The 17,959-nt window shown below is 54.6% G+C and overlaps 3 protein-coding genes across 3 annotated transcripts in view; 1 reads left to right on the forward strand and 2 right to left on the reverse strand.

Moving 5' to 3' along the window:
• Positions 1-17,959, forward strand: part of LOC148665564 (antigen WC1.1-like) — a 589,159-nt gene that overhangs the window by 104,298 nt on the left and 466,902 nt on the right. The gene's annotated exons all lie outside the window — the stretch shown is intronic.
• Positions 12,383-13,598, reverse strand: LOC148665570 (putative C-type lectin domain family 20 member A). Its single transcript, XM_088632893.1, has 3 exons — positions 13,595-13,598; positions 12,822-13,157; positions 12,383-12,717 (listed from the first exon to the last, which is right to left on the reverse strand). Exons 1-3 carry the CDS (start codon positions 13,596-13,598, stop codon positions 12,383-12,385), a joined length of 675 nt encoding a protein of 224 aa, XP_088489019.1.
• LOC148665571 (C-type mannose receptor 2-like) lies at positions 13,640-17,515 on the reverse strand. Its single transcript, XM_088632894.1, has 4 exons — positions 17,490-17,515; positions 16,226-16,324; positions 14,998-15,299; positions 13,640-14,245 (listed from the first exon to the last, which is right to left on the reverse strand). The coding sequence occupies exons 1-4, from the start codon at positions 17,513-17,515 to the stop codon at positions 13,848-13,850; spliced, it is 825 nt and encodes a 274-aa protein (XP_088489020.1). The 3' UTR covers positions 13,640-13,847.

Genomic DNA, 17,959 nt, shown 5'->3' on the forward strand with positions numbered 1-17,959 from the left:
CTGTGTCCCTCACACCTGCAATAACAATATTCTTTCCAGGTTCCTTTCCTGGTTCTGTGCCTGCTAAGATCTGGACTGGACTGGACTGGACTGGACTGGACCAGAGCTGAGGGACACCAGACGATTGGACTGGAGCCTAGGGACACCAGGCTGGACTGGACCGGAGCTGAGAGACACCAGACTGTGCTGGACCGAAGCTGAGAGACCCCAGACTGCACTGGACCGGAGCTGAGGGACACCAGACTGGACTGGACTGGAGCTGAGGGACACCAGTCTGGACTGAAGCTGAGGGACCCCAGACTGTGCTGGACTGAAGCTGAGGGACCCCAGTCTGTGCTGGACCGAAGCTGAGGGACCCCAGACTGTGCTGGGCCGAAGCTGTGGGGCCCCAGACTGGACTGGACTGGAGCTGAGGGGCCCCAGACTGGACTGGACTGGAGCTGTGGGACACCAGACTGGACTTGACTGAAGCTGAGGGGCCCCATACTGGACTGAAGCTGAGGGGCCCCAGACTGGACTGAAGCTGAGGGGACCCATTCTGTACTGGACAGAAGCTGAGGGGTCCCAGACTGGACTGGACTGAAGCTGAGGGACCCCATACCCCAGTCTGGACTGAAGCTGAGGGACCCCAGTCTGGACTTAAGCTGAGGGACCCCAGACCCCAGTCTGGACTGAAGCTAAGGGACCCCAGACTGGACTGTGGAAAACTTTCACATTATCTCCACCTGAGTCCTCAGATCGTCTGCATGACCTTGTATTATTAAGTATTATTTAAGGTCCTGTGATGATCATAAGATGGGGGGGGGGGTCACTAAATAAACCCTTGACATTAATCTGTATTGTAATTTTTGTTCTTTTGTTAAGCATCAATAAAAAAAATTTAAAAAAATCTGTTTAGCTTTTGTTTTTTTCCCTCCCCCCACCGAAACGAACGAACAGAGTCTGTCCTTCTCTTTCATCCCGGAGAGTTTGTGGTTGACGGATTGAGGCCGAGAGCCCTCGTCGTCGGCGTGCCACCAGTTGGCGGGGATATAGCAGGGGGAGCATCGTGTCCAATACTCCTTGAAACGAGACAGATTTCAAGCCACCTCCGTCTGAAGAGAAGGAAGTCGACCACGAAGTCCAGGGTGTTCTTGGAAGATCTTTAGCCCTCGTTTGCCCAGCAGCCATCTCACCCTGCAGCTCCCAGCTGGCAGCCCCCCCCCCACTGGAGCCCAGCAGGTGGGAGCCTGGTCAGTACCTGGAGGGGAGACTCCTGGGAAAAACTGAGGTTGCTGCTGGGAGAGGTGTTAGTAGGGCCAGCAGGGGGCGCTCTCACCCTGCGGTCTGTGTGGGTCCTGATGCCCCAGTATAGTGACGGGGACACTGGACTGTAAACAGGGCTGTCCTTCGGATGAGACGTCAAACCGAGGTCCTGACCTTCTGTGCTCATTTACAATCCCGGGGTGTCTCTGGAGAAGAGAAGGGGTGTTACCCCAGTGTCCTGGCCTGATTCCCCCCCTGGTCTTGACCCATCATGGCCTCCTTATCACCCCCCCTCTCTGAACTGGCTCCATCCGTCTGCTCTCCTCCCCACTGAGAGCTGCTGTGTGCTGAGAGGACTGGAGCATCATCCAGGTGGGGGCTGCACACTGGGGGGGCTGGAGGGGATCCCCCTGACCTGGGAAGAGCTCTGAGTGGAGAGTCCAGACTTATTAATTATTATTATTATTCGTGCTGCACTGGGCTCCTGTCCTGGCAGTGAGAGGGGGACTCTGTGATCAGTACAGATACTTATGACTGTATAATCATACATGATAGAAATGGAACACAGGGTAGCGCTGTAGTCCCTTCGAAACGTTTTGAACTGCCAGAAGAAGTTTTCACAACCCGGACTCGTGAAGGTACAGGTCTTCTCCCATCGTCCGGAGCAAGGTGTATCGTGTCCTGGTGATTTCTCCCGTTTCGAATGGAGTTTAATGTCGCGTTTCTACTTTATTAGAGAGAGGCACTGAACTTTGGGGAACGTGACATCCACCCAGTATTACTAGTAGGTTGATAAATATAAATGTTTTTTTTTCCCCCCGTATTATACCTCGCGAAATATAATATGTGTGTGTGTCCTGTGATGGACTGGTGTCCTGTCCAGGGTGTGTGAGTGTGAGTGTCTGTGTGTCCTGTGATGGACAGATGGTACCCAGCCTGGACACCCATGAGACACTGGCTGTGATGGACTGGTATCCTGTGAAGGACTGGTGTCCTGTCCAGGGTGTGTGTGTCCTGTGATGGACTGGTGTCCTGTCTAGGGTGTGTGTGTGTCCTGTGATGGACTGGTGGATCACAATATTAATTCTCCTCCTTGATTCCCTCCTTCATTGTCAGAGTGAAAGCGGGACACGGCAGTAAAAGCTCAGCCCTGCAGGTGGTGGTCCTCTCGGCCACACGGGGGCGCTGTGGCTCCACGGGGGGGGGGGGGGTTATGTTCAAGTCCCGCTGGGAATCGCACCGACGCGGCGGAGTTCGTGAACGTCCCAGACACCAAGAAAACGAGAGAGAGAAAAAGGTCGTTTTCGGGGTTCAAGAAGCAACCCCGAGATTCAGGGAGTTTCCCCGCTGAGCTTACTCTGCCGAAAACACGCAGGTTTAATTTTTTTCCCGTGCCCCCCCTCACACAGGCCGTTTCTGTAGCGTGAAGTTGTGTTTTTTTGCGCGGCGGTCGGTGAGAGGCGAAATTTTATTTATTTTTTCCCACGGTTTGAAACAGAAACAGCCGGGTGGTGTTGTAGAGAGGTCGACGTGCCTGGTTTTCCTCGTCTGAGAAGCCCGTTTTTTTTTTTTGGGGGGGGGGGGGGTCGTGAGGTCCCACGCAGCGCTCGGAAAAGAAAATGGCGTTTCTTTTCCCCGCAGGACGGGGGGGGGGACCCGTGTTTTTTGGACATGGCGTGGCCCGAAATTTACACCCTTAGGCGCTAGAGGGGGGTGGATGTTGGTCTTTCTTTGATTTGGGGTTCGGGGGGGGATGCTAATTTCACTGAACCAAACCCCACGGAAACCCGTGTTGGACGTGGGGGTGCTGAATGCGCCCTCGACGTGATTTTGTCTTTAAATTCAAGTGCAGCATTTGTAACCCTTGGGCCGGAAACACCTGGACCCGTTTCCTCTGCCTGTCCGAGGTGGCGACTACCGGGGTCGTACAGGGACACCCGGCTGGCCGCTGAGAGTTGGAAAAATAAAATGTCCACCCAAAAAAAAAACAACAACCGTGAAAAATGTCGGCCATTTTTGTTTCGCGGCCGAGCCGTGAGCGCGTCGGGGGCGACGTCACGGAGGCGTCACAATGAGCCGACTGACGTCACAGAGCGCAGAGGAGTGAAGAGAGAAGAGGAGGAAAGCGCTATATAGTCCTTTCTAAACACGTGTTTTTTCCAATAAAGTTACTTCGACTTCAATCGTTAGTTTCAGCTTCAGAATCGCTCTTCAGTATCCCCGTGAAATCGGTAAGTCAGTCAAAAGTGCCGCTGGCGAGAAATAACAAAATAAGTGGAGAAATAAGTTGTTTTTTTACCGTTACTCAACTCTTATGGGTGTGATCGTGCTGTAAAACGAGGAGGTGCACCTCTACATAGAGAGTGGCGGGGGTGTGGAACAAGCTGCCCAGCCCTGTGGTTGAAGCTGATACCCTGGCTCCTCTCCAGACACAGCTGGGTGAGCTCCTCCAGTCAGGACAGGAGGCTCTACTGTACACAGAGGGTGGTGGGGGTGGGGAACAAGCCGCCCAGCCCTGTGGTTGAAGCCGATACCCTGGCTTCTCTCCAGCCACAGCTGAGTGAGCTCCTCCAGTCAGGACAGGAGGCTCTACTGTACACAGAGAGTGGCAGAGGTGTGGAACAAAGCTGATACCCTGGCTTCTCTCAGGACACAGCTGGGTGAGGTCCTCCAGTCAGGACAGGAGGCTCTTCTGTACACAGAGGGGGGCGGGGGTGGGGAACAAGCCGGCTAGCTGTGTGGCTCCGCCCCCTCCCCTCCCCTCTGTGACTCTGCTTGTCTCGGCAGGACGACGGAACGACAGAGATGCCGCATGGCCGTGCGCGGTCGCAGCATGACCCGGGCCCGGCGAGGCGTCGTAAGTCCACCCCGCCGTCCAGCGTCCAGTGTCCAGCGTCCAGCCCTCCTTCAACTGGCATCTCCGCCCCCAGCAGCGCACGCTGTATTATAATAATAATAATAATAATAAACTTCACCGATAGAGCACCTTTCACACACATAGCAGCGCAAAGCGCTTGACAGACCAGGTCTCACGGTAACACCTCCAGACGATCAGAGACACTTCCAGTGGTGATCTTGACTGAGGACACGCCTCGGCTCAAGAGACAGGGTCGCGGGTCCATTATGGCCTTCTGAGAGCACAGATTGCCTCTGGACGTCCCAGACTCTTACTGGACACACTGTAGAGACTCACCTGTCCAGACTCTCACTGGACACACTGTACACACTCACCTGTCCACACTCTCACTGGACACACTGTACACACTCACCTGTCCAGACTCTCACTGGACACACTGTAGAGACTCACCTGTCCACACTCTCACTGGACACACTGTAGAGACTGCCCAAGGCCCCTAGTCTCGACACGACTGGGCTGGGCTATTTGGTCAGAGCTGTCTCGGAGATGAGCAGTTTGGCGTCTTCACAGGTCACACCGGTCAGGCCGAACCCGGACTGGCAGCGGGAGAGATCCCAGCCCAAGTCCCGGTGCTTTTCCGTAAGTCTGACCCGGTCGCCTTCCGCGAGATTGGAACGGCCACCCTGTGGTGGGCCCGGTGCCCCACATCTACCCTACAGCTCCCCCCACTGACCCCTAAACTCCTGATACCCTACAGCTCCCCACACTGACCCCTAAACTCCGGATACCCTACAGCTCCCCACTCTGACCCCTAAACTCCCGATACCCTACAGCTCCCCACACTGACCCCTAAACTCCCGATACCCTACAGCTCCCCACTCTGACCCCCACAGTCCTGATGGCCGAGAGGTCTCTGCTTGCTGTAGTGATTGAGTGAGCTCTGTGGACCTGACCTCTGTCTTGTGTCCTCATTTCCAGCGTCTCCTAGTGGTCCGTCATTTCACCAGAGCTGAAGGTGAGATCTGGGGAGGAGACAGAGCACCCCCTAACACCCCTGAGCTGGGTTACAGGGTAAGACAGCTTCTTACTGTTGGACACACCTGTCCACACTCTTACTGGACACACTGGACACCGTCGCCTGTCCGGACTATTACTGGACACACTGTACACACTCACCTGTCCAGACTCTTACTGGACACGCTGGACACACTCACCTGTCCACACTCACCTGTCCAGACTCTTACTGGACACACTCTCACTGGACACACTGTCCACACTCACCTGTCCAGACTCTCACTGGACAAACTGTACACACTCACCTGTCCAGACTCTCACTGGACACACTGGACACACTCACCTGTCCAGACTCTTACTGGACACACTGGACACACTCACCTGTCCACACTCTCACTGGACACACTGGACACACTCACCTGTCCAGACTCTTACTGGACACACTGGACACACTCACCTGTCCACACTCTCACTGGACACACTGTACACACTCACCTGTCCAGGCGTAGTCTCTGCTCCTCATCCCCCCTGCGTTGTGTCTCCCCCTCTCCCCGCTGGACAGAATCCTGTGGTGTCTTCTTGTCTCCCCGGCTCGTTCCGCTCGGTGTCCCCCCCGTCCTCGCCCGAGAGCCCCCTCCGCTCCCCGGCCCCGGGACCCCCTCCGGCCCCCTCAGGCCCCTGACCGCCCCGCCCCGCCGCCCCCCTTTCCTCCCCGCCATGCCCCTCGAGCCCCCCCTGCTGCCCGGGGCGGTGCCCCTGCCCCTGCCCCCGCCCGTCCTGCCCCGCATCGCCTGCCCGGCCCCGCCAAGCCCCGCCTGGGGCTCCCCGGTGCGGAGGGCAAGGAGAGAGGCTGAGATGTCTGACGAGGCAAGTGGGACAGAGTCTGTCCGTCTGTCCTTCTGTCCATCTGTCTGTCTGTCCGTCTGTCCTTCTGTCCATCTGTCCTTTTCACTGTCCTTCTGTCCTTCTGTCCTTCTGACTTTCTGTTCTTTTCTCTGTCCATCTGTCCTTCTGTCCATCTGTCTTTCTGTCCTTTTCTCTCTTTCTGTTCATCAGTCCATCTGTCCTTTTCTCTGTCTTTTTGTCCGTCTGTACTTCTCTCTTTCTGTCCTTCTGTCTGAGTCTCTCTTTTTCTCTGTGTCTGTCCCTCTCTCCCTGTCTCTCTCCCTGTGTCTTTCCATGTCTCCCTGCTCTCTGTCTGTCCTCCGTTGTCCCAGCTGGGTCTCTCTCCCTGTGTCTCTCCGTGTGTCTACCTGTCTGTCTCTCTGTCTGTCCTGCGTTGTCCCAGCTGGGCCTGTCTCCTCTGCTCTCTGCCTTCAGCTCTGTTCGCCGATGCCCCACCAGCCCGTCTCTCTCTCAGCCTGTCTCTTGACTTGCAGGAGGAAGAGGAGGTGGAGACAGCTCCTCCGGCAGGAGAGAGGAAGGAGGTCAGTGCTGGTCCCACCCTGCCTCCTGTCCTGTCTGTCCCTGGGTCTCAGTGTCTCTCTCTCTTTCAGCCCTGTCTGTCAGTGTCTCTCTCGGCCTGCTGTCTGTCTGTCCCTGCCTCTCTGTCTCTCTCTCTTTCAGCCCTGTCTGTCAGTCTGTCTGTCCCTCGATCTCAGTGTCTCTCTCTCACCCTGCTGTCTGCCTGTCCCTGCCTCTCTGTCTCTCTCTCTTTCAGCCCTGTCTGTCAGTCTGTCTGTCCCTTTGATCTCAGTGTCTCTCTCTCGGCCTGCTGTCTGCCTGTCCCTGCCTCTCTGTCTCTCTTTCAGCCCTGTCTGTCAGTCTGTCTGTCCCTTTGATCTCAGTGTCTCTCTCTCGGCCTGCTGTCTGTCTGTCCCTGCCTCTCTGTCTCTCTCTTTCAGCCCTGTCTGTCAGTCTGTCTGTCCCTCGATCTCAGTGTCTCTCTCTCGGCCTGCTGTCTGTCTGTCCCTCGATCTCTGTCTCTCTCTCTCTCTTTCCTCTCTCTCTCTCTCGGTTTGTTTGTCCCTCAATCTCAATCTTTCTCTTTGCCTGCTGTCTTTCTGTGCCTTCATCTTTGTCTCTCTCTCTACTTCCTTTCTGTCTCTCTCTGTCCTGTGGTGTCCAGTCAGTGTGTCTCTCTCTTCCTCCTCTCTGTCGTGTGGTGTCCAGTCAGTGTCTCTCTCCTCCTCCTCTCTGTCCTGTGGTGTCCAGTCAGTGTGTCTCTCTCCTCCTCCTCCTCCTCTCTATCCTGTGGTGTCCAGTGGGTCAGTATTAGTGGGCTACACCCAGGTCACTCACTGCGAGTGTGATCCCAGCAGAGTCTCTGTGCTCTTGGGACACTTTACTCACCTGTCTCTCTCTTTCTCTCCCTGTGCTGTCCCTCTCCTGCCCCCTCTCTCCCTCCTCGGACTCCAGCTGGAGGAGGTCCAATCAGCACCTCCTGTGAGACAGAAGAAAAAGAAGGTGGGTAATGCTCTGATCCTCTCTTTACTCCTGTCCAGTGTCCAGTCAGTGTGTCTGTATGTACCCCTCTCTCTCAGTGCAGTGTTCATGTACTGGAGTGTCCAGTCAGTGTGTCTGTATGAACCCCTCTCTCTCTCTCTCAGTGCAGTGTTCATGTACTGGAGTGTCCAGTCAGTGTGTCTGTATGAACCCCCCTCTCTCTCTCAGTGCACTGTTCATGTACTGGAGTATCCAGTCGTGTATCTGTATGAACCCTTCTCTCTCTCTCAGTGCAGTGTTCATGTACTGGAGTGTCCAGTCAGTGTGTCTGTATGAACCCCCCTCACTCTCTCAGTCCAGTGTTCATGTCCTGGAGTGTCCAGTCCGACTCTTAACGTGACTCTCCTGTCTCTGCTTCAGAAGCGCTGGTCTGTGGTGGAGTTTCGCCATCTTGTCTGTCCCTGCCTCTCTGTCTCTCTCTCTTTCAGCCCTGTCTGTCAGTCTGTCTGTCCCTCGATCTCAGTGTCTCTCTCTCGGCCTGCCTGTCCCTGCCTCTCTGTCTCTCTCTCTTTCAGCCCTGTCTGTCAGTCTGTCTGTCCCTCGATCTCAGTGTCTCTCTCTCGGCCTGCTGTCTGCCTGTCCCTGCCTCTCTGTCTCTCTCTCTTTCAGCCCTGTCTGTCAGTCTGTCTGTCCCTCGATCTCAGTGTCTCTCTCTCGGCCTGCTGTCTGCCTGTCCCTGCCTCTCTGTCTCTCTCTCTTTCAGCCCTGTCTGTCAGTGTCTCTCTCCTCCTCCTCTCTGTCCTCAGTGTGTCTCTCTCCTCCTCCTCTCTGTCTTGTGGTGTCCAGGCAGTGTGTCTCTCTCCTCCTCCTCCTCTCTGTCCTGTGGTGTCCAGTGGGTCAGTATTAGTGGGCTACACCCAGGCTCACTCACTGCGAGTGTGATCTCAGCAGAGTCTCTGTGCTCTTGGGACACTTGACTCACCTGTCTCTCTCTTTCTCTCCCTGTGCTGTCCCTCTCCTGCCCCCTCTCTCCCTCCTCGGACTCCAGCTGGAGGAGGTCCAATCAGCATCTCCTGTGAGACAGAAGAAAAAGAAGGTGGGTAATGCTCTGATCCTCTCTTTACTCCTGTCCAGTGTCCAGTCAGTGTCCAGTCAGGGTGTCTGTATGAACCCCTCTCTCTCTCAGTGCAGTGTTCATGTCCTGGAGTGTCTAGTCAGTGTGTCTGTATGAACCCCTCTCTCTCTCAGTCCAGTGTTCATGTCCTGGAGTGTCCAGTCCGACTCTTAAAGTGACTCTCCTGTCTCTGCTTCAGAAGCGCTGTTGCGTCTTTTTGAAGTCCCTGAGCTGCGTGTCAGTGGAGACAGAAAATCAGGACGAGCCGATGGAGGCAGCGGAGACCGTAGCTCAGGAGAGGAAGAGCGAGGGAGAGGAGGAGTAGGCTGCCGGGAAGGACAAGAAGAGGAAGAGGAGGTGCAGGTGAGCAGACAGGGGGGCGCCGCCCGGTCATGTCTGTGATTCAAGGAAGAGTCTCCTCTTGCTGTTTGATGTCATGGTGACGTCTGTGTCTGTGTCCCTCACACCTGCAATAACAATATTCTTTCCAGGTTCCTTTCCTGGTTCTGTGCTTGCTAAGATCTGGATTGGACTGGACTGGACTGCACTGGACTGGACCGGAGCTGAGGGACACCAGACGATGGGACTGGAGCCTAAGGACAATAGGCTGGACTTGACCGGAGCTGAGAGACACCAGACTGGACTGGATAGGAGCTGAGGGACCCCAGACTGTGCTGGACCGAAGCTGAGGGACCCCAGTCTGGACTGAAGCTGAGGAACCCCAGTCTGTGCTGGACCGAAGCTGAGGGACTCCAGTCTGTGCTGGACCGAAGCTGAGGGACTCCAGTCTGTGCTGGGCCGAAGCTGAGGGATAACAGACTGTGCTGGACAAAAGCTGAGGGACACCAGACTGTGCTGGACTGAAGCTGAGGGACCCCAGTCTGTGCTGGACCGAAGCTGAGGGACCCCAGACTGTGCTGGACCGAAGCTGAGGGACCCCAGACTGTGCGGGACTGAAGCTGAGGGACCCCAGACTGGACTGGACCGAAGCTGAGGGACCCCAGACTGTGCGGGACTGAAGCTGAGGGACCCCAGACTGGACTGGACCGAAGCTGAGGGACACCAGACTGGACTGGACTGGAGCTGAGGTGCCCCAGTCTGGACTGGACCGAAGCTGAGGGACCCCAGTCTGTGCTGGACCGAACCTGAAGCACCTGAGACTGTGCTGGACCGAAGTTGAGGGACCCCAGTCTGGACTGCACTGGAGCTGAGGGTCCCCAGACTGGACTGGACTGGAGCTGAGGGACACCAGACTGGATTGGACTGGAGCTGAGGGACACCAGACTGGACTGGAGCTGAGGGGCCCCACTGGACTGGACTGGAGCTGAGGGGCCCCAGACTGGACTGGACTGGAGCTGAGGGACACCAGACTGGACTGGACTGGAGCTGAGGGACACCAAACTGGATTGGACGGGAGCTGAGGGACACCAGACTGGACTGGACTGGACTTTTGTAAAGCATCAATAAATTTTTTTAAAAAAAAATCTGTTTAGCTTTTGGTTTTTTCCCTCCCCCCCCCCCCAGGGTTGCTGCTGGGAGAGGTGTGAGTGGGGCCAGCAGGGGGCGCTCTCACCCTGCGGTCTGTGTGGGTCCTGATGCCCCAGTATAGTGAAGGGGGACACTGGACTGTAAACAGGCGCTGTCCTTCGGATGAGACGTCAAACCGAGGTCCTGATTCTCTGTGCTCATTAACAATCCCGGGGTGTCTCTGGAGAAGAGTAGGGGTGTTACCCCAGTGTCCTGGCCTGATTCCCCCCCTGGTCTTGACCCATCATGGCCTTCTTATCACCCCCCCTCTCTGAACTGGCTCCATCCCTCTGCTCTCCTACCCACTGAGAGCTGCTGTGTGCTGAGCGGACTGGAGCATCATCCAGGTGGGGCTGCACACTGGGGGGGCTGGAGGGGATCACCCTGACCTGGGAGGAGCTCTGAGGGGAGGGTCCAGACTTATTAATTATTATTATTATTCGTGCTGCACTGGGCTCCTGTCCTGGCAGTGAGAGGGGGACTCTGTGATCAGTACAGATACTTATGACTGTATAATAATACACGATAGACATGGAAAACAGGGTAGCGCTGTAGTCTCTTCGAACGTTTTGAACTGCCAGAAGAAGTTTTCACAACCAGGACTCGTGAAGGTACAGGTCTTCTCCCTTCATCCGGAGTAAGGTGAGAGGCCACTCCCTCGGGGCGCAGTATCCCCGATGCACCCCCCCCACCACCCAAAACGACACACACTTCTGTGACGATTGGGAGACCCCGGTTTGACCAGCCCCTGCGGTGGAGAAAACGACCCGCTGGAGAGAACACGCAGACTCCACACAGAAGGGTCACCTCGGCATTTATTCCAACAGCAAAACAACACCAGAGAGAAACGGTCTCCGAAAGAGAAGCGTACACCGGGAAAAACACGACGGGGTCATTACAAATGGGAATAGGAGTTCTTTTTTTCTTTTCCGGACGTCAGTTGGATCGTGTCCTGGTGATTTCTCCCGTTTCGAACGGAGTTTAATGTCGCGTTTCTACTTTATTAGAGAGAGGCACTGAACTTTGGGGAACATGACATCCACCCAGTATTACTAATAGGTTGATAAATATAAATGTTCTTTCCCCCCCCGTATTATACCTCGCGAAATATAATGATGGCCAACTCCTTAAGTCGAAATTTAAACCCTTCTCACGCTACAAGACAGTCCGTCAACATCGCCGCGACCCGAAGCGCGACCTTCGGTATGACGTTGGCCGAAGGGGGTGGGGTAAGTACGTCACAGCCGGGGGAAGCCCCTATCACGTGAGAGGGGTGCGGCGGGCAACGAGCCCCCGGGGGCGAAGAGAAGTTGATTTGCGTGGGGTGTGGAAACACTACACGACCGGGCAAGCGAGCCGTTTTTTTTGTTTTGTTTTTTCCAGAACATCAGAACAACCGCAGAGATGACCATCGATCCACCTCCGGACGTTTCCTTTTTTGTCCTCTTTGGCCTCCAAAATAAAAAAAAAAACTGGGATCCACCGTGGCGTTGCCAAATTAAAACGTCAACCACTTTTCGGGCTTTCGTGCTGTCCATGATGAAACCGTCATGGTTGTGTAAGCATACGTTACGTCACAGAGCGGCGGCGCTCGGACGTGAGGAGTGTCGTTACGTTTTTGAAACGGGCACGTCAGACAAGATCTCTGACAAGATCTCTCAAAAACCCAAACCTGTAAGATTCAATTTCAATTCAGTTTTTTTTATATAGCGCCTTTCACAACAAGAATGCCCCAAGGCCCCGAACAAAGGAGTTGTTCCACACCCCCACCACCCTCTGTGTACAGTAGAGCCTCCTGTCCTGACTGTCCTGTCCTGACCGGATCTGGGGCGACAGGCGTTGCAGGACAGAGAGACACCCGAGAGAGAGGGAGACAGAGATTGAGCGCTGTTGCCCCAGTTTGAAAATTGAATCAACGTTTGCCACCACATTTGACTTGCAGTCCAGAGCGGCCCCTCAACACTGGTATTCACCAGCCGTGCCCACTGGTTCACCCCTGATGCAGGTGTGAGAGGGGGAGAGGAGGGGGGCCGGCCTGCAGTCGGGGGGTGTGGGGTCACTTACAAGGCCGACAGTCTCCTGGTTCTACACTGGAATGTGAGATCGAGCGCAGATCTCTCCTCGCTCAGCGGTCAAGCGAGAGGCCTGGTCTGAGAGCAGACGGCTCTGCTGTCGCCACCTGCTGGTCAAACACGTGCAGAACAGGGAGTCGACCTCAGTACCTCTGGAGCAGAGGAAACTCAGATGCTCCTCACAGCTGCGGTTAGTCCAGAGCCCCCTCTGTCTCTGTCCAGGGCTCCACAGGGGATGGAAGCAGGCCGGCCCGGGGCTTCCCCTGCGCCCCAATTCTGATAGACCAGGGGAGCCTCGTTCGCCCAGAACCAGGACCCCGAGACTCGGTTCTGCCTCAGGCCCAGCAAGACCAGAGTGGACTCAGCAGACTGGGCCTCTTCAGCAGTGTAGCTCTGCTCCTGGTGTGACTGGATATACGCCAGGCCAGTGTGGTGAGTCTGACAGTGATCCAGGGCCTCAGCCCAGGACTTCTCCTCTCTCACCAGGACGAGCTCTCTGCTGTCTGGAAGAGAGAAATACAAATTCTGAATCTGTGTCTCTGTAGGGTCCCCAGACCAGACGCCCCTTCCGGACACGAACCCAAGTGGAAAACGGAGCCGTCCTCACCCCAGTGACAGAAGAAGGGTCTGATCTCACTGCAGTCTGTCTCTGTCCATCTGCCTCTCGGGCTGCCCTGCAGGTCCACCTGCGCACATCTCTGTCCACCTGCTGACCCAGGCTGCCCTCCTGCCCAGTTCCTGAAGCTGGACGCCCCCTGGTCTGAACACTTCCAGGGCTCGTTGTACAGGCCGATCCACACCCTGTGACCCCGCACTGACCTCCAAACCTCCTCATTCTCACTCTGGCTCCTCACACTGACCAGCTCTGTGTGCTTCTGTCTGCAGAGACTCTGGGCTTCAGTCCAGGTCTGGTTGAGTTCAATCAGGGTGACGTCTCTGCGCTCTGAGCAGACAAGAAAATGTATCAGTGAGTCAAAATGTCAGTGAGATACTGGTGTGATGGACTGTCCTCTTACCTGTGTCGAGTGACAGTGGTGAAGCGTGTCTCTGATTCAGAGCAGAGAGACGTCAGTGAGACACTGGAGTGATGGACTGTCCTGTGTTGTTGAGACACATTAAGTAGTTGATCTCCTGACAGTCTCTCTCTTCCCATCCTCCCTCAGAGTCCATCAGCACACTGACGCGCCCCTGGGTTTGAGTGTAGGGGCTCCCTGCAGCTCCCCCAGACCCTGGGTCACTCTGTGTGCTGTTATACAGACCAATCCAGGCTCCGTCTGCTTCACCAGTGTTTGTGAGGCTGAGAAGTTGCCCCTGCTGCTCCTCAGTGAACACAGTGACCAGGTCTGTGTGATTGTACCGGCAGTATTCCTGAGCTCGAACCCATGTCAGTTTATAGCGTATGAAGTGGTACTGTTCAGAGGAGTCTGTAGCTGTAAATAAAATACATATAGAAATAAGATTTCTGTACATTCTGAAATTGTCGTTTACTTGATGTTCTGTCTCCAAATTCATTATTGGCTCCTGATGTAGTTCTATGCTGCTGCTGGGAGACCAAGGTCAGACGAGGGAGATACAGCTCTCTGCTGCTGTTCTCTCAAGCTGGATTCTCCTGAGACAAACTCAGCCCCCTGAGCTACTGCCTGGGGCTCTGGGACAGTCTGTCAGGGCTGGACTCACCAGTGTAGCAGAAGAAGGGGCTGGGATATGTTCCACCTGCATCGTTCCAGCCACCTCTTTTATTATTATTTTTATTTACGTTATCTTTTAAATAGATCTCCATGTACAAGGCTCCTCCTCCATTGTGCTGCCCAGGACTCCAGTTGCGAAACCCAGAGCGCCTCCCGTCAGACCACTCCCAGCCGTCCTGGAGCAGAGCGATCCAGACAGCGTGTCCCTGCGCCGTAGTCCTGATCTGTTCAGACTCTCCCACACTGTCCACCAGGGGCAGGTCGGAGCAGCTCTCTCTGCAGTGTCTCTGGGCTGCAGCGAAGGTCTTGTTTTCCCTGATCAGGCTGTACTGCTGGGCCCCACCTGCGAAGACAAAGATCAGGTGTAACGGTGTGTACAGCTGTGAGACTACAAATCCCATAGTGCTTTGCACACCACCATTTCCTGTTTCCTGTTCATTCCGGTGTATAGTTAAATAGGTAGAAGTTTATTCCTGAAAAGAGAAGACAAGAAACACGCTTCAGCTGTGATGCCTTCAGCTGTGTGTACCAGCAGAATTCCTGAGCTCGAACCCATGACAGTTCATCATGTATAAAGTGATACCAGTCAGATGAATTTGTAGCTTGAATTTTGTTTTTATTTCAAACTACTCTTTTTCGCATGCCTTTGTTTGTTTCAGGACAATAACATTCTCTGTGATTTGGAGAGATCTTCGTGGTGAGTTTATGTTTTCTGATGCTGTATGATGTTTGTGATCACTGCTCTATCACGCCAAGAGGCGTTAGTAGTGACAGCTTACTGCAATAAAGAAAATAAGATTGATAGATACATTCCAATAAAAAGGGGCCTGGATAGGTCTTTTCCCATGACGTGATGATCCCAGGGAAAAGGTAGTGTTGAAGTCTGTGCGTTTTGACTTTGGCGTGTATGTGAGTGCATATAATTTAGGACTACGTTTCCCAAGATACAAGGCTCATCGCATAATGAATGCAAAGTGAGATGAGACTACAGATACCAGAATGCCCATGCAACCCAGCTCTTCCTGCTTCCTGTTCTTTTCTGTCTATACCTAAAGACAGATCTCAGATTGAGCCCTGCGTGCAGTGTCGTCTCACCTTGACTCTCACATATGAAGTAGACCTCCTCGCTGCAGTCTCTCTCCTCCCAGAATCCCGCTGCGTTGAGAACAGCACAGGGGAGCTGACTCCTCCAGTGGGTGAAGGTCACGACCTCTCCGCCAGACCACTGCCAGCTCTCTCTGCAGTCTCGGTACAGGCCTATCCAGGCTGTGCCACTGGGCAGGTTAGTGGTGTTGAGGACTGTGTCCATGTCTGCTGTGCTGTTGACAGAGGCCAGGTCAGGGGTGAGTCCACAAAGTAGAACTTCCTGATGAGGCCGGATCCAGGAGGACAGAGCACTGGGAACACAGAATTATGGGTTGTGTAAGTTTCTCAAATCCATCTGTATTGCAGTTCAAAGGGTCTGTACGCTCCAGAGTCAGGTTGTTTAAATCTATTGTGAGACACAGTAGCACCACAGTCCTGCTGTCCTCCACCCGAAACTCACTCGTCACCCCGCCGGTGAGACAGGTGACCCCCCCTATCTGTAACGGACAAGTCTCTGGGTGACGGAGTCCTCTCTGTGGTGATGTGAACCAGCTCTGGCAGTGTGGTCAGCCCATCCATTATCTAATGTGCTTTGGCAACACTGATTCTACCCATCTGTCATGCTAATAAAGCACCTCGAATTGAATTGAATAGAACGTCGCTTTATCAACCCTTTACAATTTCTTGCATTAGGAATTTATCTTTTCATGAATAGTGAGCTGAATTTGCAGTCACTGGGGAAGAGTGCAGGTGAGAGAACACAGCCCTTTGGCAGTAGCAGCAGTAGAAGGAATAATGCTTCCTTACAGTTCTAGAGCTCTTTCCTGGACTCTCCCCTCAGAGCTCTTCCCAGGTCAGGGGGATCCCCTCCAGCCCCCCCCCCCTAGTGTGCAGCCCCCACCTGGATGATGCTCCAGTCCGCTCAGCACACGGCAGCTCTCAGTGGGGAGGAGAGCAGAGGGATGGAGCCAGTTCAGAGAGGGGGGTGATTAGGAGGCCATGATGGGTAAAGACCAGGGAGGGAATCAGGCCAGGACACTGGGGTAACACCCCTACTCTTCTCCAGAAACACCCCGGGATTGTTAATGAGCACAGAGAGTCAGGACCTCGGTTTTACGTCTCATCCGAAGGACGGCACCTGTTTACAGTCTAGTGTCCCCGTCACTATACTGGGGCGTCAGGACCCACACAGACCTGCTGCAGGTTCTCTGACCTGGGAGCAGAGTCACAGGCCCACCTGTCAGGAAGAGAAGCACCAGCCCCTTCCTCTCCATCCCGGCAGATCCGCTCAGAGGCGAAGGCGCGGCATGGCTCCTGGCTCCGGGTTTGAATCCTCCTGCGTGACACAGCACAGGCGCGTCTGACACAGCTCCTACAGGTCTCTGGCGGAGCTCGGGTCTCGCTCATGGGCTCAGTGAGATCTGAATTAATTCAGCCCTGCTGGGCTGCTACCGATCCCCCTGGCTGGTGTGGATCGGTCACTAGTGGAGACTGGGGGAGACGCAGGAATCTGGAGAGGGGCAGGACCCCCCTCTCCCACTCAGAAACATGGGATCCGGACTGCTGGGAGAGATTCCCGACTGGATCCATCAGTCTCCTCCTGCTGTCCTGCTCTCCCTGCTGATAGCATCAAGGAAACGCTGCTGCTGTCTGTGGCTCTTCCTCTCCTTCTCCCTTCTCTACATTCTCTCCACTCTCCTTTCTCCTCTCCTTCTCCCATTCACAGTTTCTCTCCTCTCTCTTGTGCCTCCTCTCTCTGCTGATAGCATCAAGGAAACACTCCTGCTGTCTGTGGCTCTTCCTCTCCTTCTCCTCTCTCTACTCTCTCCACTCTCCTTTCTCCTCTCCTTCTCCCATTCACAGTTTCTCTCCTCTCTCTTGTGTCTCCTCTCTATGCTCTCTCCTCTCCACTCTCTCTACCCTCTCCCCTCTCTCTCTCCTCTCTCTGTGATCCACAGTATCTGTCCTGTCTCCTCTCTCCTCTCTCTGCTCTCTCTCCTCTCCACTCTCTCCCCTCTCTCCTTTCTCCTCTCTCTATGATCCACAGTTTCTCTCCTCTCTCTTGTGCCTCCTCTCTCTGCTGATAGCATCACGGAAACACTCCTGTTGTCTGTGGCTGTGTCTGTCTGTGGGAGTGAATGGAGCCATTGATGCAGGAGTGGAGGGGTCAGGCCTGGGTCATGTAGGGGAAAATCAAACAGCCACCGTCTGACGCCATGAGAGACAGAATATTTTTAATTTCCTGTTTGTCTCCCTCTCGCTCAGTATCCCCCTCTCTGTCTCATACCACTGTCTCCCGTCTCTATCTCCCTGTCTCTCCCCTCTCCCGATCCCTCCCCTCTCTCCTCTCCCTGACTCTCCTGCCTTCTCTCTCCTCTCTCTCCCCCATCTCTAACCTGCCTCTCTCTCCTCTCTCTCCCCCATCTCTAACCTGTCTCTCTCCTCTCTCACCCCCATCTCTAACCTGTCTCTCTCTCTCCTCTCTCACCCCCATCTCTAACCTGTCTCTCTCTCCTTTCACCCCCATTTCTAACCTGTCTCTCTCTCACCCCCATTTCTAACCTGTCTCTCTCTCTCCTCTCTCCCTAACTTTCTCTAACTGCAGAGGGATGCACCTTGAACTGAAACCGCAGTGAGGAATAACCAGCTTCCTAAGTAAACAACTTTCCTACGAGACTCAGACTTAGCAGAACTAAGGACAAGGAACACGGATCTTCTTCTGCGTTGCTGGGTAGATAAAAACACGCAGGTTGCTACAGAAATGAGAGCAGCCTGTGGACCTGTTCTCCAGACAGTATCTGTTGATCCTGTTAGAGACACCTGTACTCGTTTAAATCTCTTGCAGGGCAGCAGGCAGCTACTGTCTCAATAACAGGAGGTCCTACACTGAGGGGTCACTGTGCCCTGAGACTTACCTGCTCAGCGCTGTGTCTCGGTGGGTCAGGACGTCTCTCCAGGTGAGCTGTCTGTG

This window comes from Lepisosteus platostomus, chromosome 5 (assembly GCF_059453375.1).
Source record: "Lepisosteus platostomus isolate fLepPlt1 chromosome 5, fLepPlt1.hap1, whole genome shotgun sequence".
NCBI lineage: Eukaryota > Metazoa > Chordata > Actinopteri > Semionotiformes > Lepisosteidae > Lepisosteus > Lepisosteus platostomus.

Excerpts from the sequence above, each read along its gene's own strand:
- LOC148665570 (XM_088632893.1), bottom strand. Across the intron at positions 12,718-12,821 it reads ACCCTTCTTCTGTCACTGGG|ACAGCAGAGAGCTCGTCCTG; the intron begins GTGAGGACGGCT and ends TCTCTCTTCCAG.
- LOC148665571 (XM_088632894.1), bottom strand. The coding sequence starts at position 17,515 with ATGGGGGTGAAAGGAGAGAGAGACAG. Across the intron at positions 16,325-17,489 it reads GTGAAAGGAGAGAGAGACAG|GAGGATTCAAACCCGGAGCC; the intron begins GTTAGAGATGGG and ends TGTGTCACGCAG. Across the intron at positions 15,300-16,225 it reads GGTGCTTCTCTTCCTGACAG|TGCTCTGTCCTCCTGGATCC; the intron begins GTGGGCCTGTGA and ends CTGTGTTCCCAG.